Source organism: Xenopus tropicalis, chromosome 1, assembly GCF_000004195.4.
Source record: "Xenopus tropicalis strain Nigerian chromosome 1, UCB_Xtro_10.0, whole genome shotgun sequence".
Taxonomy (NCBI): Eukaryota; Metazoa; Chordata; class Amphibia; order Anura; family Pipidae; genus Xenopus; species Xenopus tropicalis.
The window spans coordinates 71,483,946-71,506,285 of record NC_030677.2 but is presented as its reverse complement, the minus strand read 5'-3'; the positions used below and the strand labels follow the sequence as shown (position 1 = coordinate 71,506,285).

The 22,340-nt window shown below is 38.2% G+C and overlaps 1 protein-coding gene across 2 annotated transcripts in view; it reads left to right on the top strand.

The window, feature by feature from the left end:
* The first annotated feature begins 1,266 nt into the window (after nt 1-1,266).
* tnip3 (TNFAIP3 interacting protein 3) overlaps nt 1,267-22,340 on the top strand; it is a 43,552-nt gene continuing 22,478 nt past the window's right edge. The window contains exons 1-3 of one of the 2 annotated variants that reach the window (XM_031903077.1): nt 1,267-2,193; nt 9,487-9,560; nt 12,193-12,325. In XM_031903077.1, coding sequence (XP_031758937.1) covers nt 2,167-2,193; nt 9,487-9,560; nt 12,193-12,325 — 234 coding nt within the window. In that variant the 5' untranslated portion in view covers nt 1,267-2,166. The remainder of the gene's footprint in view (nt 2,194-9,486; nt 9,561-12,192; nt 12,326-22,340) is intronic. The other variant, XM_018091007.2, reaches the window with a different exon arrangement.

The following is a 22,340-nucleotide window of genomic DNA, read 5'->3' as shown; positions in this document are numbered from 1 at the left end:
AAATTGTAATCGCAAGCAATGCATAAAATGTGCAAATGTTTAGCGCTGCTCACAATATAATGCTGTTTGCTAAACATTTATTACATTGCTAAAGTTTAATACCTGCTTGAAGATGGCATAAATCTAAATGGGAAAATAAGTTAATTTTTACAACATACACAGCACACTTGCGCAAACAAAAAAATTCAGTCACAAACCTACTGTAGAAAGGCATGCAAAGGGTTTGCTAATGGGGTAATTGTTCCGCAAATGTAAAATTTGTTGCAAATTGCTATTTTTCCCTTAGCAATACATATAATATTCCCCCAATAATGTTTTCCTATATCTTTAACCTTGTGACCAGATGTTGAATCCTAAAAAAAATTAATAAGATTAAAAAGTTCAAAAACCAAACAAACCAATACAGTAGCGATCATTCTTTGTTTGAGGTAGTAAGGGATTGAGACGTTACAAAACATTTATATTTCTGTTGGGCCACCAGGAAAATAACACTGTGGGCCCCGTGGCCTCCCCTGACCTAGTCTGCTCCTGTTGCCTACTGTGAGCACTGGTGCATCTCCACTCCTAACGAGCCACAAGGAGGAAGTGCAGTCTGTGGTGGGGGCACCTCTACCTCTAAATATAATGTAGTCTCTGTCTACTCTCAAATTGCGTTTAGTGAGTTTTTTTTAATAACCTTTCAAGACATACCTATCTGGCCTTTTTATCCCACACATATGTTAGGTCCTTCAGAGATTTAAGGTCAACACCTTATGGTTGCATAATAACGAAGGTATAGGTTATTTTGCTCCTCAATTTTGTGAACAGTTTTGTTTTGTTCCTTTGTGCTTGCCTTAGTAGAAAGCAGATTGTAACCACCATTGGGGAATGGACTGATGTGAACAAGTACAAGCTCTGCAAAGCACTGCAGAATATATTGCAATATAAAGCATAATAATAATTATAGTGGTGTTTGTTCATAAGAATCGTGTTGTTAGCTCTTTATCTCCTCCATTTGTGTGTTTTGCTTTTTAGCACAGTATAACCAAAGTTAAAGTTCAAGTGTAGTCCTTTTCTGCTACTGAGAGGAAATCCAGCATTTCCTGCATTTCCACTTTTTGTACTACAGGAGTCTTGTGCCTTTGCTGGGAGAGTTTGTACACTGCAAAATGCCTCCACACTGGGTCAGGACAGACTGGGCTGTAATACACCTCCCTGGGAACTTTTTGATCCACAATCACACACAGAGATACTGTTTATTGGCAGGACACTGTGCCTTTAAAAACTGTGTGCCAGCCAAGAGCTATTTCATATAATATTTGCCTGATATCTGTTTGCTCAGGGGGGGATTTCCCACTTATGTTTCTTCAGATCTCTGAGAAGGACTCCCTTTTGTTTTCTGTGACCTGAAAAGAGCATGCTTTGTTTTTGAATGCCCTGACAAGGACTCCCTTTCCTCCCACACCCTAAGCAGAGGGTGCTTTTCTGCCACTAGTGTTCCCCACTAATTTTCCACAAGACTGCAGGCCTTCCTTCCTGTCACCTCCTGGGGCCTCCTCCCCCTCCCTGCACAGACACAACATAGAGGGAAAGGCAGGCACATGCATCCTCCCTACATTAGCATAGTTCAGGGTTACCAGGTTGGCAGGTTTTCTGTAAAATTGAGCTACTAATTTAAAGCTCAGGTGGGTTTGTACTAGCCAACATTTTTCCCTCTAGTGTACCTCTCAACACTTTTAAAAAGCAATGTTGTTGGTACAGGGAGTTCTTAGAAATGAAGTACCTAATCACCTTACAGTAAATTACCTTTGGTACAAATTGACATTTGTGTGTATTTCTCTTGAATTATTACAGTTGTTCCCCTGTGGAGGTTTAAGGGTTTCCTCCAGAAACAGAACCTTGTGTGTAGGCGACAAGTCTTCCCTCATCTCTAAAGAGCACAGGGGAATCCTCTGTGCATAGATTTACTATGAATCTACTCTATACTCACGTGGGCGGCAGCTATGAGAGATATTGTTGAGGTAGGCACATTTTTTCCTCAAAGGGGTTTTTTCTCTTTATGGGGGTGGTTTGATCTTCCCTAGACATAAGCCTTTGTAGTGAGGGCTTCGTTATCAGTTCATGATATAAGCTGACAAAATATTATGCAGTTTGCTAAATGTATTCACCTCATCTGAAGAAAGAGATATGGAAATCAGCAATAAAGATGTAATGGTAAGTAAAGCCTTACTTATTTAGCCCAATCAGTTTATTTAGGATGCAGTTCTTTCAGCTGTATTTGTTTCTTAACTTTAGCCTTTCAAAAAATCTCAATATAATAAGCATTATATTAATTGCAAGAGTTGGCTATGGGATGGACTCACTTATCCAGAGAGCTGATATCCAGAGAAGCAGGGCAGGTCATCTCCCATCGAGTTCATTTTATGCAAATAATTAACAATTCTATTGGGTTTATTTCATGTGTTAATGTTTTTTAGTAGGTTTAAGGTCTGGTAACCAAAATAAGTAATTTGTCATGCCAAGGCCCCTCATTATACTGTAAGTCCTACCCTGCCTATTGGTATACTAAATATAATGGAGTAATTAATATCATTATTCCTCCAGCAACAGTGTACACCAGAGATTCCCAAAGTGTAGGTCTCGCACCCCTTGACAGGCTTGGTGCAGTGGCCAGGGTCTCAGCCTGAAATCCAGTGAGGGCTTGTACTCAAGAGCGCCTGTTCCTGCTTTCCCCTGTGGTGAATCCTTCCTGCATTCAACCGCATGAACAGACAAAGCCTATTTTTACCTATCACGCTGTACTCACACAGGTGCAACACAACATGCTGCGTTCCACCTGCATTTGGCACTTACATGCACCAGTGCTGGTGCAGCACAAAAGTGAAGAAAGGGTTGTATTTCGCCCTGTTTTCCACTGCTATAGAACTCAGGGGCGAAATGCCGGTTTGTACGAGCCCTTGGGGTGAGAATAAGGGGGAATGGCCATTTGCTCTCCTGTATACACCTGAAAGCACTAACTGAAGGTCTGTTAAGGTAAGACATGGGGCAAATTATTATGTAATATGTTTGATTTTGGTATCTACCTTTTTAAAATGCTGAAAAATTATGAAAAATGTCTGCTATGCCAATCCAATCATGTAATATTGGTAGTATGTTTACTGCATGTTGGTACTGAATCTTGCTACTTTAGCAGGCACTGGTGTTCTTAATAAAACATGCAGGCATTATCCCTTGCATAATTAGGCTCTGTAGAAGGAATCAGCTATAATGACAGTTTTAACCCTTTCACTGCCAGCCGTTTTGGACAAAGCAGAACTTCTACTGCCAGAAAGTTTTTGAACATTTTTCACTGTTTCACTTTAAGGGCCTTTCCTCGGGGGGACTTTTAGTTTACCCAGGAAAACAATATAATGTTTTTTTCAGGACAAACTAAGCTTTCAAAATTTGGTAGAATTTTGGTGTAATTCCAATTCTGTAACAAGATATAGGCTTCTAAATGCCTACAAAATTTAAAAAAAAAATCATATTTTCCATAATATAAACACACATACCAGAAACAAAAATTATTTTATGCACAAAAATACAACTGATTTGGAAAGTCCCATGTCTCCTGAACGCACCAATACCAATGTATATATTTATGGAGATTTCTCACTTGGATAGGTCAAAATCTCCCAGCAGTACACTACCAAATTTCCAAAGCACTGCTTCAGAAAGCTGCATGCTTTACATTTCAAGGCCAAAAATTCCACAGAAAGTTTATCACAGAAAATTACACATTTCTGGAAAGAACAGATTCTGTGGAATCCAGAGTAGCCACAATTGTCTGTCTACTCCAAACTATAAAGTCACAATGCTTTCCTAAAGTTATAGGTTTTTATCAAACTTTATGAAGTTTTTAAAAAATCACTTCAAAGCTTCCAGTCTATAGTATCTTATCTCCTACAGGTCATGAAGTAACCAAATAAAACACCCTAAATATGAACGCAAGGGGTCCACTGAACAGTTTGATGCACAATATGTATAGGTTTATCTAAGTATGTGGCATATAGGGGCCCCAATGTGAACATACCCCCATATGATCTATCATTTCTGTAATTTCATCTCCTGCAAAATCAACACATTTACATCATTATATGTGGGATAAAGCTAGTAAAAAGTATGCTCACCCCAGAAAGTCATATATTTTTGGAAAGTACACATTCCCCTGAATTCAAAATGGGTACCCATGTCTATCTACTCCAAAGTACCAACCCGCAAAGCTTTCCTAAAGCTGGCAATTTTGATGACATTTCCAAAAATCCCCTCAAAGCTTCCACTTTGCAGCATCTTATCTCCCACACAGCATTAGGTACCAAGATAAAACACCCTAAACTTGAACCCCAGGGGTCCACTGAACAGTTTGATACCCAATATGTATAGGTTTGCCTAAGTATGTGGCATGTAGGGGCCCCAATGTGAACATACCCCCATATAATCTATCATTTCAGCTCCTGCAAAACCAACACATTTACATCATTATATGTGGGATAAAGCTACAAAAAGTACACTCACCCCAGAAAGTCATATGTTTTTGGAAAGTACACATTCCCCCAAATCTAAAATGGGTATGCATGTCTTTCTACTCCAAAGTACCAAGCCGCGAAGCATTTCTAAAATTAGCAATTTTGATGACATTTCCAAAAATCCGCTCAAAGCTTCCACTTTGCAGCATCTTATCTCCCACATAGCATTAGGTACCAAGATAAAACACCCTGAATTTGAATGCCTGGGTTCCACCACTGAACAGTTTGATGCCCAATATGTATAGGTTTACCTAAATATGTGGCATGTAGGGGCCCCAATGGGAACATACCCCCATATCATGTGTCATTTGAGAAAATCAACACATTTACATCCTTTATGTGGGATAATGCAACAAAAAAGTACGCTCACCCCAGAAAGCCATATATTTTTGGAAAGTACACATTTGCTTGAATCTATAATGGGTAAACATTTCCTTCTACTCCAAAGTACCAAGCTGCAAAGCGTTCCTAAGTTTGCCGATTTTCATGACATTTCAGAAAATCGCCTAAAAATGTTGCAGTTTGCCACATTTATCTTATACAATTTCTAGCGTACAATGGCAAATCACCCCAAATAGGAACACCTAAGGTCTACTGAACAGTTTGATGCCCAATATGCATAGATATACCAAAGTCTGCGGTAAGTACTGACCCCAAAATGAAAATAGTGCATATAAATGTCTCGCCTGCCAACTCAGCTTTTGCATACAGAGCCCCCTGTCAGCGTATTATGTGCTGTAACGCCCCCAAACTATACAGAAAAACCCAGAAAACCCTATATTTTTGGAAAGTACACATTCTGACAAATCCAACATGGGCAAAGAGTCCTTTCTACACAAAAGTACCAATCTGCAAAGCTTTCCTAAAATTAGTGGTTTTTATGATATTTCAGAAAATCGCCTAAAAATGTTGCAGTTTGCCGCTTTTATCTCATACAATTTCTAGTGTACAATGGCAAATCACCCCAAATAGGAACACCAGAGGCCTACTGAACAGTTTGATGCCCAGTACGCATAGATATACCAAAGTCTGTGGTATGTACTGACCCCAAAATGAAAATAGCGCATATGGATTTCTCGCCTGCCAACTCAGCTTTTGCACACAGAGCCCCCTGTCAGCATAATATGTGCTGTAAGACCCCCTAACTATACAGAGACCCCCAGAAAACCATATATTTTTGGAAAGTACACATTCTGATGAATTCAAAATAGGTAAAGTTATTTTTGTACACCAAAGTTTCACCTGGCAAAGCTATGCTAAAAACAGATCAGGAACACTTATACAGGGATAAAGATGCAATAAAACCACAAAAATTGTGCAAAGCAGCAAAAAAACTAAATAAGTCACACAACAGTGTAATTAGTGGTCAGAATATCTGATCCAATAGTCATGCTGTCAAAATAAACAGTTTTTAGTGAAAATAAACTAAAAATGAGTGGTAAAATGGAAAAAAAAAAAATAATACAAAAAAAAGTTTGTGTATACACGTGTGTACATATGTAAAAGTAGTGTGACAGTATGCAAGTGTGTATATGAGTGTATATGAGTGTGCAAAATGAAAAAAAACAAAAAAGTGCTAAATTGTGTGTTGTATGTAGGAATAAACGTATGTAAGTGTGTGTAAGTGAGTGTAACTGTGTAAATGCAGAACATAAAAACACACTTACCTGTCGAGAAGCAGGGATCGCATGGCTGGTCGTCCTGCTGCAGTCCTGGTCAGTGGGCCGGCTTTTGGGGGGGAAACAGGAAGCGGGGAGCAAGCAGCAGACGCGATGCGATCGTTGCCCAGGGGGCTGTCATTGCTAAAAACTCTCTACAGAAGCGGCACATGCAGAGAGAATCTTTATCTGCCAAAATACGTACGCCATACGTCATTGGCAGTTAAAGGGTTAAAGTATCTTGAAATGAAGGCTGTCAGCAAAACATTGGCTGCTGGTGAGGATACCTTACCTGACTTTATCAGTAACAGTCTAGGTGCCTTACTTTTCAGTCCAACACCTGCTGACTTCTTCTAAGAGTATAAACACACAGAAAGACAGATTGGGTAGGAGATTTGGAGAATAAATGGAACAATAAACAGATATGAGAGAATTCCAAAACAGATGGGTAACTATATCTACATATTCAATAGCAAAAAATGTGAACTTAACATTTAAGCAACACTAAAAGAATAATTTGAGTGAATTAATATTTTGCACCAGGATGAACAATTGGGATATGACCTCAGACAGTATAACCTTAGGAGGGTATGTTGTTAAACATTAATCGTTTATTGAAAGTTATTATATCCAGATTTTGTGACTTTCACGGATGTAAAGATCATAGCCTACTCTGCACACAGTAAGCTACAAGAAGGCACATAGCTGGTGTTTTCAAAGGGAGGGTATTTTGAAATTATATTGTAAATATACCTTTATATTCATTCAGTGCCTAATATATATATATTCTTCTTGGGTGCAGCTTGAAGCACTATGGGGCTAATTGAGTAAGGTGCTTTACAAATTGCAAACACATCGCAAAAGTTATTGCTTCCACTCATTAATATATGAATAGCAATACCTATTTACATAGAAAATACTGTTACAATACAATATGGCTTTTCATCTGTATAAACACAGGTTCCCCATGTACATATTCATATATGATGACCGCAAACCTATATATTATCCCATTGAACCAGTTATAAATAATCCAGAAACATATGTGAGGGGATATTATGTCAACTATTATCAATGCTATTTGCAATAGCCACATATATGCATTTGCTGTACAACTATAACCCTTATAAATAACAATACAAAGTATACCCCATATATAACAAAAACCCCAAGTGTTTGCTTAAGCCCATTATGGATCACCCATCCAAGAAAGGCTTCCATTAAAGGTTTTATTGTGTTTGTATGTTCTTGCTAGATGCAAGGTTTTTCTCATATGAATTGATTGTCTTGGGAAGTTCTCTGTGTCTGGTTTTGTGTTTGCAGCCTATTCACACGTGGAACCTTTCTGTCTGAAGAGACTGAAAACACCTGACAGACCGGTTTGTTGTGAAAAAATGCACAATTCATTGGCCCTCAGGCAGCAAATCAGTACCAATAACATTCATGCATAGGGCTCTAGGCTGTAAGCTTCACTTAGCAAGCATGCACTTAGCACAAGTCACCTGTTAAAAATGTATTATGCCATTAGCCACTTTTCCATTACCCCCTTTCCCATTGGATAAAAAATGTGAAAAGGGGCCAACAGGTGCATGGTATTGTTAATACAATACCATTATGTCTTAATTAGGTATAGATGTTCCTCCAAAGATAAGGAAAGAGATAAAGAAAATAAAACATTTATTGTTTAATTATATTTTATTTATAGTATGTTAACACATTCCACAGGACAATGTGCAATAGGTATAAGGTCACTGAGGATTTAAAGGACAAGGAAAGGCGATTCACTAAGGGTGGCAAAATATAGACACCCCTAAGTGAATTAATTACCTGTTGCCCATTGCTTCTATTAGAAACAAAAATTCATGGCCCTGGGAAAAATCAACCAGAGCTCCATGCAGCAGCATACCTATATGGCACCGGACTCCCCTACAGAAAAATCCTTTAAGGGGCCTGGCGCACACGGCCACCCTTTGCCAGCACAGCTCCGCTGCCTGCCTGGCTGCTTGCATCTCCTGCTCCCCGCATGCTCTTGGCTGGAGAAGAGTGGCTGGAAGGGGAGATTTCTATAACTATAGAAGAAGCAGCCACCCTGTCCCCCAGGCTCCATGCAACCATTTAACCATAGGTGTAACGTGGTTTTGGTGTTTGGAGAGCCTAACTAAGAAAAAATTCTAGAAGAATAATCCCTCTAGAATCGTTTTTTTCCTTTTTTTTAAAATAGCCAACAGGTTACATAAACAGAATAAAGCGCCAGCTTGATATACTGTATAATACAGGAACATGCAAGGATAAATGCAGTGCCAGTTTAACGTATAAACTGCCAGAACACGTGGAAAGGAAATAGGCAGCCATATATTATACCTCAAGGGCACATGAAGTGTAAATGCAGTGAGTATTTCATGTATAATATACACCAAGAACCTATGGCAGGATAAATGCAATGTCAGTAAAAAAAAAAAACAACATATAACACGTCAGGGTAATTGCAGTGCTAGTCCATAATTTATATTATATATTCATATACTGTATATGTGAATTATAATACAGTGTAAATATTGAGCACCACCCCATACAAATTAGGAGCCTGAATACAAAAGTAAAGTACTGCTTTATATTAAGGTTTTGGCAGTGACATACACACTCTTTTGTACTCTATTGTTCTTTTTTGGAATATAAAGAAGTGTAGGTGCTGCGAGTTTAGAACTGCTGATAGATTGCTTCTCCCTAAGAGCCTGGGCTATGTGCAGTTCCCGCCAACCTCCTGCTTACTACTTCCTGCTCTGTGTGCTGCACAGGTTTCAGCAAGTGCAGAGAGAGCTGCTGTTTGGCTTAGGTAGGTTAGTGGGGTGGGACTGGAAAGCTGTCAGTATCATCAAACCGTCTGCCCCTTCCTTTGCCTTTTCCTTCATCTGCCACCTAAGATGAATAATTTTATTCTGATGTCTTTCCTCTCCCATACTTAATAGCACATATTTTTCTGACTGGTTTGAGAGGCCTAAGTAGTGGTGGTTCGCTGCTTAAGTTTAGATGCTCCAACCCAGTGACTGGGTTCTCTGAGGGGGTTTTTGACCCAATGGCACCCCCCTCCAGTTAATCTAGAATTCTTTTAACAAACTAAAACTGTAAGTGGAAGATAGAGATCCCCGTTAATAGATGTGAACAAAGCAGCTTTACAACAGAGCTATGAACATGCATTTTTGTACATGACAAATATTTTATCAAAAAATTATACAAAGTTGTGTAAAACATCTTAGCATACTGATATGTGGTCTTGTTTTTTCTAGGTTTTAGGTGGGCAAAACGGTAATGAATCTCAAGATGCCGTTAAACCATTTGGCACTCAGATTGAAAATGAAAGGTACACAGCACCTGTCTGTCTGCAACCTGCTCCTCAATCTTCCTTTTGTCATTTTAACATTTATTAAGCAAAATGAGAATTACTAACACCCATTAAAATCTTAAAGGAGACATATTGGATAAATGGGAAAAAAAGGTAATTTTGTAGGCAATTATGAATAATATACGGTGCTGGTTTCACTTTGTGCTAAAAATTAATCCTATCTGTAACAATGGCCCCTTTATTGGAGCTCCCTATAGATCCTATCACTTCTCTGTCCCAGTTTGAAATGAAGAGTGGGCGTGTCCTAACGGTCCCTGCCAGAAGCACAGTAGGAGGGGGAGAGCCAATCACAGCCCTGCACTCCCACAAGCACAGACCGGCTTCAGTTCCCTATCAGGTCAGCCTAGCTGCTGATTGGTTCCTATCCTACAGTGCAGGGTACTGAGGGCCGCCGGCTCCCGAGCTCATCCAGAGAATTCAGCCAGCAGGAAGTGGAACAGATGGGCGGGGCTAGTGGGGTTTTTGTGGAATTTCTCAATAAATCAGTCAGAAACACAACTTTTTTAAGCACAATCCTTCTATATCTAGAGGAGTATAATTCCCTGGTACATTCATAATTTTTATAGGATATGTCTCCTTTAAAGCCATAACATCAGGCTAAATCTACTGCTATATGAAGTGTAGGTTTTATAAACATGAGCATTCAAATCTGAGATACCCACAATTGAGTATGGCAATATTATAGGGAAAAATATGTCTATTCCCAGTGTACACATAATGCCCTAGCAAAATGCAGTCTTGCAAAAGAGTCATGAGTGAAGGGAGTGGGTTGTATACTGGTAATATAATTACCTACTAGAAATAACCACACATGGAGTAGCTTCAGTTTTACTGTCCTCTGCCCTGTTTAGCTCAAGAAATAACAAAATACATAATGATTAAAGCAATTAGCTAAATCAGGAAAATGGGGATGGGAAAGGTAATTTTCGCTTTATAAACTAATTTTCTCCAAGAAAAGTGTGTTAATGAGCCAAGTGTATATATAATACTGCACCAGAGGAAAGGCCCCTGTAGTCCGAAACATGTAGTGCTATGCATCTCTAATAAAGTTTACACATGTTTGCACAGATGTGAGCTCTCTGGTGGATACTTTTACATTATATATAAAAGACAAAGACAGCCCCTTAATTAAGAACCACTATTCACTAATATTTGCTGTTCACTCAATTATCATATTAATTAGGAATTCCTTGATCAGTCTGGGAAAGTGACTAGTGCTACTTGTAATAATTGTGCAAATACCACTTGCAAGTGCAGTGCTACAGTATATTATTAATAATATCAATATGAATTATTACAACCCAATAATACCTTAATTGTAAAGTGCAAGTGCTATATGTCCAATCAAGTGCTATATTAAGATCAAATCAATAAATTTATTATTTATGAAGTGCAAGTGCCAAATTAGTAGTCAATTAGTACAGGTATAGGACCCGTTATCCAGAATGCTTGGGACCAAGGGTATTCCGGATAAGGGGTCTTTCCGTAATTTGGATCTCCATACCTTAAGTCTGCTAAAAAATCAATAAAACATTAATTAAACCCAATAGGATTGTTTTGCATCCAGTAAGGATTGATTATATCTTAGTTGGGATCAATTACAAGGTACTGTTTTATTATTACAGAGAAAAAAATTCTGAATTATTTGATTAAAATGGGGTCTATGGGAGACAGGCTTTCCGTAATTCGGAGCTTTCTGGATAATGGGTTTCCGGATAAGGGGTCCGATACCTGTACTAGTTAGTTAAGTAAATCAAGCTAACTAATAATACCAGTTAATTGTTCTAAAGTGCCACGAAAATCACCTCCTATTAACCGATAATCCCTCAGATCATTGATCATAAATACTCCCCAATTAAATAGATAATAGGAAAAGGAAATTCCTGATTAATATGATAATTGAGTGAACAACAGCAAATATTAGTGAATAATGATTAAAGCAATAGTGTAGGCAGCAAAAGCCCTATTTGTTAAACTTAGGTGGAACAAGGGGATTTAAATGCTCCCTGATATTCACTACTGTCTGTTTAGGGTTGTGCTTAGTTTTATGTATAGGGTTGCCACCTGTTCTGTTTTGACTAAAACAGGGCACAAACATGCTCCAAATATCATGACAAAACCCCAATATGTCACTGCTCTGCCCCTCGATGTCATAATCCTGCTGTCGTTTTTTGCCAAGGCCAAGTGGCAACCCTATTCATTTAGCAGATTTCTGTTTGCATAGGTATTATAAAGAGTCTAATGAAAATGGGGTTTCCCAGTAATCTGGTTGACCTTTTATTGTTGATAAGTAGACTAACATTCTAATATATAAAACATGTTCCTTTTTTTGTTTATTTTTTTCTTTTGTTTTCTCAAATTTAGAAAAAGGTTCAACTGTTCATCAGAACATTAAATCATAAAAACCATATTTTCTTTCATTATTCTGGCTACTTTACAATGAACCAATCAAAGCAAATTTCCCATTAGTGGCTATAGACTATTGCAGTGGTGCAGAACTATTTTTTTTCTAAAATACCATCTTGTATTTCTATCATACTTATATTTGTAAAACTTTTACAGTGACATATTTTAATATTTCTGTAACCAGGTGTGAAAGTATGGAGCTTAATACAGCTATCTGTATGCAGATTCAGAGGAACACTATGTTGAAGAAAGGGGAAGATACTCAGTCTGTGTCCAAACACCAAGCACGTTTTCCCATTACTCTATGTTCCCTTAAGGTGAGCATGTCATACAGTACAGTACATTCTGATTGTCACTATTTCGTGTCACTCAAAAAAGAGTGGCCTGACACATAGGTTTTCCTTGTGCATCCGGCACCCAACTTCCTTGAACTACTGAAATATGAATTACTACTGCAATAAGGAACAGAACATATTTTACTGCTTGTGTAACAAACTTGTCAGTAACAGTATATTGCAACATGTGAATTTTTCCCTTTATATGTTAAACTTAGGATTGTTTTGTTGCAGTTTAAGTGGTCAGTTACCCACTGTTAATTGCCAGTTTTCAAGTAGCTATCACCACCTCCTGACCAAGCAGTTGCTCCAGGTTTCCTCCAGTGCCCTGCATCAGTTACTGCATTGTAGTTGCACATATCACACGCAAGCCAAAAACCAAAAATGCAACCAGCTAACACTGGATTTGACACCAGACCTAAAAAATATTCAATTGCACTGATCTGTGACAAACTCTGTCCATTTTAAATCACTGGAAGAAACTGAAGTACGTGCTGCACAATTGTATCAAGAGAATCGCCCCTTTGCGACTGCATTTTGAGAAAAAAACATGGTGAATGCTTTCAAAATTGCACTTTGCTTGCTGCACTTAAACAAGCCCTGTTGTAACATAGTAAGTAAGTTGGGTTGAAAAAAGACATACGTCCATCACGTTCAACCATAATGCCTATAGTCTTTAACTATAGTTAGTGAGACTTAATTAGCATTTTTACTTTACTGAAAGAGTGTGTGTTCTCTAATCATAGGTGCAACCATGAGGTGAGTCAGTCAATCAGCAGCACCCAAGTAGTTACTAGGGGTGGCAAAAAGCTGCTCCTGGTAACTTTAAAAGACAAATTTCTGGTTATTAAACTAGAAATTCAACTCTTCAAGTGAAGAGAGTGCAATTGCGCTCTCTGCACTAGCAATGCAGACCCCCTCTGGCGCAGGAAATGTTAGCACTGGTGGGTGGGATACTGTATGGCTTTTCATGTCATAAGATTGCCCCTGTCTCTCATGTTGAAATTTTCCCAAAGGTTATGACTACCGTGTGGGTCTCCTTTGTATACCCCTAGCTTGCATGTCATTCAGATGCCAATTTCACACACTGCAGAATACACAAGCACTAAGGTTCTGAAATATGTGCCCCGTAGTGCTCTTGTACTTGCACCGGGGGCAATGGCAAATTAAACTTCACACCTCTGAAACAAGTTTCTCATTATGTTGATAACCTCACTACACTGAGAATATCTATGACAAGGTTTCTTTAGCAACTCTTTGATTATTTTCTTGATGTGAGAGTCACTGGCTAGGGACATTTTTAGTTATACAATATATCCTTCATCCAATAGAGGCAACTGCTGGTCCTCCAGCGATAAATACTGTAGCTCCCAGTATACCCTGGCTGAACTGGTGGGAAGGAACTATAGTTAAACTATTTCTGGTGCACAGATGGTTGTGTCCTATGTGGTAATAATTAGTGCTAGCATAGCAAGTTTTGGGCATAGAGGAAATTACCCTTTTTAAATGCCTATATCATCTAAGTACCATTATTTACAATATATGTTGCTCAGCTAATAATGAGAATGTCTACTGTGTAGAATTGTAAGATGTAATGAATGTATATTGAGTATTAGTCTTTTTAGGTAATATAAAGTGTTCTATACCAGTGATGCTGTTACATACAGTACATATGCGCTATTGTTGTTTTAAACACCTTTTATTATATATGGAAACAATTATTTACATTGCTGTGACTGAAATGCACTTCGAACAACACACATTCTGTTAGGCTACTGTAACATACATGCTAAGCTTTGTAATGCCTGGTTGCTGACAAATAATAGGTTTTCAGTGTAATTTACTTGTATCAGAAAAATCCACATTGTCGTTCACTGAATCATCACTACAATGTGTTCAATTACATATATTTTTTGGGTTGTGAGGTTGAAACCTATAAACATGCTCTGTGGTAAGAAAAATGGGGTTTACACATGATGTGATAAATTTGAATAATACAGCCCAAAAGATCTGTATAAAGGCAAAGAGAATTCCAGCACAAGATTTGCGAATGAAGATTGTTCTTGAATGGGTGCAACTTGTGCCTTTCAGATAAATAAATAGCTTGGGGTGGGATACAGATGCCCTTTAATTGTGTGCAATTCAAATGGCACAACATAGAGCATTTATAGGTGCAACACAAAAAGGGAGCCCTGCACTTAGGTCGAGGCAGGTACTAGGTACAGGAAACCCTTGAACCCTAGGGCACTGTGTCTCATGTACAAAAGTAGGCACAATATTAAAAGTATGGCACATGACTTATATAGATGAGCACCCATGCCGACATTCACTATGTATGCTTTTTAAATAGGATAAATCCTGGGCATATTTTTGTCTTCATCACAGAATCAAGCATTGGTACATATGCCCCTATTTTATTAAAATGTTCTTTCAATTCTAAATGCATTACACACAGTTTCACTTCCAAAACAAACCACTGGACCAATGATTTCTAACCACAAAAGCACAATGTATATCCATTTAACAGAAATGATCATGTGCCAGACTACTGAGGAATCAGATTACTTAGCATGTACTTTTATGAGTAAGACAATAAAAATAATAATTGCACATAAAATCATGCTTTAAGTCAGGATATCTTTCCTTCTCTTACACCACAAGGCCTGGTATCCAAATTTCAAAATAGAGAAATTCTGTAGGGGTCATTTACAACCACAAGTGCAGTTCCGCTCCCCCCACTTTTACCCACAGTGAGTTGTGCCTTAAAGCCCATTCAAGATACTTGTGTCAAAATACTCTTTTTGCACTTCCGTATAGTTGCTCTCAGCACTGCTCAGCCCTTCCTGTCTTCTGTTCCAAATCAAGGGCTGCTGCGACTATTTATGTGAGGGAACCCTGGAGCTACAGCCACCTCCTGACCCTTGATGATTACAGTAGCGACATCTGCTAAACCAAACATGTTTAATAATGGCCTCCCATTATTATTAATACTCATCTCATCAGAAGCAGTTGGTGTTGATTAAAAGACATCAAGGGGGCATTTATTAAAACTTGTTTTTTTCAGATGTATATTTGTTTGAAACCACAAAAAAATTCATTTCCATGAATGGCAGTCATTTATTAAAAGATCTGAACTGAAAATGCACAAACAAAAAAAAATTGTGTGAAGAGTCGTAATAACCGTGACTTTTTGTATTGTCACACAAAAGCCAGCATCAAAAAAACTGCAAATCTATAAAACCACTAAGCAAAGAAAGATCTTCCAGTTGTAAAAGGGACATCTGCCATTGATGTTTACATGATCTTGACAGGTTTTAGAGTATTTTCAGATTTGGAATTAGTGTAAATATTGTAAAATGACTTAGGGGAGGGTATTATAAGACCAGTCAATTCTATCCAGGATGTGACATCCCTGCAGCAGGATCTTGACCAACTGGCAATCTGGGCAGCTAAGTGGCAGATGAGATTTAATGTGGATAAATGTAAGGTCATGCACCTGGGATGTAAAAATATGCAATCCATAATGGAGAAGGACCTTGGAGTCCTTGTAGATAATAAACTTGGCTGTAGCAAGCAATGCCAGGCAGCAGCTCCAAGGGTAAACAAGGTTTTGAGCTGTATTAAAAGGGGTATAGATTCACAGGAGGAGGGGGTTATTCTTCCCCTACAGAGCGCTGGTAAGGCCCCATCTAGAATATGCTGTTTAGTTTTGGTCTCCAGTGCTCAAACGGGACATTTGAATTAGAGAGGGTCCAGAGAAGGGCAACTAAGCTGGTAAAGGGTATGGAAAATCTTGGTTATGAAGAAAGACTGGCCAAGTTGGGTCTGTTTACACTGGAGAAGAGGCGTTTAAGAGGTGACATAATAACTATGTATAAATATATAAGGGGATCATATAGTAACCTCTCTAATGTTTTATTTACCAGTAGGTCCTTCCAACGGACACGAGGGCACCCACTCCGTTTAGAAGAAGGGAGGTTCCATTTAAATATTCGGAAAGGATTTTTTACAGTGAGAGCTGTGAAGTGGAATTCCCTCCCCGAATCAGTCGTGCTGGCTGATACATTATATAACTTTAAGAAGGGGTTAGATGGCTTTTTAGCATGTGAAGGAATACAAGGTTATGAGAGATAGCCTTTAGTACAAGTTGATCCAGGGACTGGTACGATTGCCATCTTGGAGTCAGGAAGGAAGTTTTTCCCCTCTGCAGCAAATTAGAGAGGCTTCAGATGGGGTTTTTTGCCTTCCTCTGGATCAACTAGGCAGGTTATATATAGCCATTATGGTTGAACGTGATGGACATACATCTTTTTTCAACCTAACTTACTATGTTACCATGTAATTGATTCCTATATTTTTGTCTACCTTTTTTTAATCAGAAGACCTTTAAGATGGCCAAAAACTGTAAGATCCATTAGTTTTCCGAGGTCGCCAAGTGAGCGGATCTTCTCCCGATATGCCCACCTACAGGTTGGCGAAATCAGGCTAATTAGATCTAATTAAAACAGCTGGCACTGCATCAATGAGACAATGTGGTCCACATTCTGATGGAAAAACTTACCTGCCATAGGATAGTGTATAAGTTGCTGTGACTAATTGCACGTTTTTTGCTGCACGTATTAGCACTTTTTAAAAAGTCTCGCCAACTAATTGCCATGTGTGTCTTCGCCCTAACACATTCCCTTTGTTTTTCTTTCACACTTTTGCCATTGTTGCCTCCTCATTTGCACAGAAGCACTAATAATTAAAGCATCTTTATTATCTGAGGCTCTGATTTTAAACAGAGTGGGCCTACACTGATGCTACACAATTATTGTGATATTAAGGTGATATACTGAGATTTAGTAAATTCCTCCTAAAACACTGACGTGACTCCAAATATCCATTTACTGTAGGGTTATAGAGATTTATATAATATATTAAACAATGACATTTTTGACATATAACTGAATGAAGAAATCTAATAAATATTACTGGATAGGAGATTAGTTAATCAAACTAAAATTATTTCATAAACATTTTAATGCTGTAAAATGTTTATAGAGCATATTTAAGAGGACTGCATTGCCTCAAATTTTCATCTGTAACAAAGACATTTTAGAAATATATAAGTTAAAGTGGTATTGATCATGTTTCTAGGTTGAAGATTTATGTGTAAGTAACAGACAAGGGTGTATAAAAACAAAATGCAAAATTGGTGAGGGCTTCCTCTCCTTATCAGCACCATATAGGTATGTGCAGAATGAATGCCAGTTTATTAACCCCTTTATCTTTTTAATATCAGGAATATGTAGCCAGAAGCCTTCTAAAAGTAGCTACAGCGACACACAACTTTAGGCACCCTGGTGGAATGTTGTCCAAAAATTCCCATTAACTGTTAGTATGTTATAGAATTAGCAACTTTTAATTTTTAAACAGGGGTCACTAAACCCAGTTTCAAAGAACAATTGGCCTGCAAGGATAAAATGTTATTGTTACTTATTATTACTTATCTTTCCATTCAGGCGCTTGTATATCATCTTACAGTCTCTCATTCACACTGCTGCCTGGTTGCTTGGGTAAATTGGAGCAATCAGACTACTGTAGCAATCAGACTACTGCTGAAATTCCTAACTGCTAAATAAAAAGCTAATATATTTTAACTACAAAAATTAAGATATATTGCAAATTTTCCAGAATATCACTGTCTACATCATGTTAAAAGTTAATTGAAAGGTAAACTACCTACTAATGTAATAGATTTCACAGCTGAGACTTTAGCTATGAAAGGGAAGATGGGATTATTTTCATTTTGAGAATATTATTGAGCAGCAGAATCAATGTAAATAATTTCACTTTTGTAACGACTGGTCATGTCCTTTTCTGAATCTTTTGTGAAAAAGTCTTATGATCACCAGTAAATAAGTCTCAGATAATACAGTAAATGTTTTTTTTAGCTTAAAATGGGAAGTAAACATCAATGTTTTAACAGCATTAGAGAGCATTAGTAGAGAATAGCTATAAGGTATTCGCAATAAAACACTACTACTACATTTCTTTAAATCAGTCAAACTGAACTTATTAGTGACATATTTATGAAGCCTTCATTATAGTCTTTTTATTTTATGTTCCCATTATGAGCAACCTGTGGTTTTCCTGGCTAGTATTTTAGGCTATACAGTTTCTAAACTTAATTCTTTAGTCATAAACACTGTTCAGTGGTCAAAAAGTCTTCCAACCAGGAACCACGCACTCAGAGCATTAAATGTTAGATGTTCATTGGCACTATATACGTCTGATTATACATTAGTGTAGTATTAGAATACAAACTAAAACATATGTTAATGATTTTGTGGGAACCTAAAAAGCTGAGCTCTGACAAAGAACTGATGATTATTTTAAAATGTGTAAAGATTGAGTTGGAAACTCAAATAAAGTTTTACTGTAGTAGGGCAAAAATAAGGGAAGGGATCTCTACTAAATTCCACAAATTAGACTTATAGCAATAAGGATATTTTCACATCTGTTTCTTTTTTGTAACATTTGTGATCCAATGGTATAACATTGCAGTGAGAGGTTGGATGAGGTTGTGTAATAATGGACAGTTTGACTTAATGTCAAGTAAAATGTCTTCAGTTAGCAAGTAACTTCTGATTCTGGTTGCTAATGGTTATTGGCCAAGTAGCATTTTGCACATATTACTTTCTGCAGTTCACCTCAGAGTAAACAAATTGGCTTTTCCAGTCACCCATTTTAATGACTGTGCTTTAAATATGTAAAATGTTATAGTTACTTGTACTGGTGCCTGGGTTGGGCCATAACCACAGGTCCTACAGGTAATGTCATCAGGGAGCAAAAAACAGCCACCCACTCTCAAGTCACTCCTGCCCTCAGTTGTCAGCATGAACCCACCATAGACAAGGGTGCAACATTTCTACATGTAAGTAAAAGTACTAGAAATGTTCCATTCAATGTCATTAACCAACACATTTCCGTTTGGTTTAGTGTATTTTATGGCTCCACATGGAACAATGATCATAAAATTGGAAGGAAATTGTATGTTAAAATGAATTCCTATGTATAAAGCTTAACTGGCGATCAGGGGTGCTGCTGCCATGAGGCCTCACTGCTCCTGGTAACTTAAAGAGACAAATTTCAAATTTTTAGATCGGAATTTAGGCTCTTTTACTACTAGCGATGCGCCCCCCACCTTCTTTTCTGACATGGAGAAGTTAAACGTGGGGGGAGCAAGGGGGGTACAATAAACTTGGCCGCCCCAGGCGGCTAGGACTCTTGAGGTGGCACTTCTTGTTATTGGTTGATGTTGGCTTTTGAAACTAAGCAAATTTGCCCATTTTTGTTTCATAAAGCATGCATTTTGGCTAAAAAACCTCACATAAATCACATGTGAATATGATAAGCAAGAATACAAAGCAAATGAAAAATAAAACATAAAAAGGATAAAAACTGCACAGAAAGTTACTTTTTTACCTACAAAACATATAATATAAATTCAGTGTGAACTTTTAAGGTTTCTTAGTGTGTTGTAAGGCAGAATATAGCAGTAAGCCACATCGGAGGAAGTGGCAGAGAATGTTCTGTGCAGTCTACTTTGTAATTACACAAGGAGATGATAATAAGGAAGTCACTATTCTCTTTTATATTTAATAGCTTCCATTCAGATACAGAGGGACGTAATGTACTTGAATAAAGTTTATGTTTCTTGAGAAACTTTTCATTTACTGGCATATAACTGTCAAATCTTCCCCTGTTCCTGAAACAGAAAGACCCGTCTCACTCACTGAGCGATTGTATACAGTGTGATTTGGTCACACGTGTGTATGGGCGATTTGCACAAGTACATGTATTTATCATTTTTATTAAATGCACACAGAGAGCTCTCCCTTGTGATGAATGTTCTCATCTTCCTATGTGCTGAAGGTATTTAAACCTTTTAGAGGAGCATGCATTCAAACTAACTAAGGACAGGCTGCCCATGAGATACAATATTAAATCCACATGCTGTATAACTTGTATATAAATAAGCCACACTGCATGTTTTTTTAGAAATCAGTGCATGGCTGCTTAAAAAGCAGTACACATCATACAGCTGTGCTGATTACTGATAAGAACTGCTGCATGTGGCACCAGAGGCCAACCATGGTCATTAGTAAAAATAAGCCCAGGGGCTACCATCTTATCCCTTAATCATAATCAGTTTTTATATCTACCCTACATCAGGGATTGTGCATTGTCCTCTTTTTTAACTCTATGACAAAATATCTCATTATCTGCTTCTTTTGTAGCTATGAACTTCTGGAATTGGTTTTACCACTGCAGCCCCTGTAGCTCATCCTATGGCACATTGGGAGTATTCATTGGAACACTAACAAATCCTAGAGGAGAATACAGATCATGTGCCATGGGACATGGGAATAACATGTTGGTTTTGAACACTACCACTTTTAGTACCACTCAAAACACCTCTTTCCCACTACAGATCACTTTGTAGGGACATCACTGGAGCCCATAACATTCAGGGCAACCTTAAAGGGTAACTCACCCCTTCTAAGATGACGAAGGGGACTCACAGTGGGTAGTCTCATCAAACAGACTAGGTTTCATAGCCCTAAACAGTTTTGGTGGGGGGGAACTCAAGTAGATGGGCACATATACCTTTAGTTCTCATTTAAGAACTGTAATCTGTAATGAACCTGGAATTTTGCAGCCAAGGGAGCCAGACAGATTTAGAAGGAGTCCAGGCAAATTAAGGCTAATGTCCCACAGGGAGATTTAGTCGCTGAAATTTTTAAAAAGCGAGTTCCAGTGACAAATGGAGCGATTCTATTTCCCACAAATCCAGGTGTCATATTCCCTGTCTTCAATTAGAAATTACATTCAGGGCAGTATAATCTCCGTTACGGTTCCAGACTGTGTAGGGACCTGTGGGAGCTCTCCTGCCAGGACAAAGACGTGCACGGGAACAAGAAGGACGCAACCACAATGGAAGTTCAAACTTGTTCAATTCATTGTTACATGATCATAACTTTTATAACCTTCTGTGTACACACAAATACATAGGGGTGTGTTATAGCAAAGAGAAAAAGACCATTGTAGTTTCAAAGATGGCCTTCAAGGATGGCCTGTACCGGACAGGAATGTAACTAATAAGATACATAATATGTACTTCACAATGTGCAAGCCATGCAGGGGCACTATTTGGAAAAAACAAACTATTGTGAGATGTTCAAGCCTTGCTGTTTGCAGTTACAAAATGGAGATATATTTCTAAAATGGAGTATGATATGCTAAGCTCCAAGGTATATCAAAGTATATGAATATATGGATAAATGATAATATCAATATAAAAATATAAGATATTATGTCAAACCTCACAATCTCTCCCTGGGACATTAGCCTAAGGGACGTGACCTTACTAGGAGCTTATTTTTTGGCTACATAAGCAGACTATATGCTTTAGAACAGTGCTGTCCAACTTCTGTGGTACCGAGGGCCGACCTGCATGGTGGAGGGCCGATAATGGAAGCCAGTTTTGACCACTCCCCTTTTTTTAAACCACATGCACTTGAAACCACACCTGGGTTATCACATGACCACACCCATATTAATGTTGGTAGTACAGCAAAAAACTGCCATACTCTGCCTTCCCTACCCTGCCTGTATGTGCCATACTCTGTCTGCCCTATGCTGCCTGTGTGTGCCATACTCTGTCTGCCCTATGCTGCTTGTGTGTGCCATACTCTGCCTGCCCTATGCTGCCTGTGTGTGCCATACTCTGTTTGCCCTATGCTGCCTGTGTGTATGGCAAACACAGGCAGCATAGGGCAGGCAGAGTATGGCACACACAGGCAGCATACAGTGACACAATGCTGGCACTGCTCCTACAGTCTGCACAATAACTATATATTAAAAAACTTTTCAATAGCAGTACCACCTCAGTATATGTTCTTTTTATAGTGTGCAGGGTTTATTTGTGGGTTTCTACTGCTCCTACAGT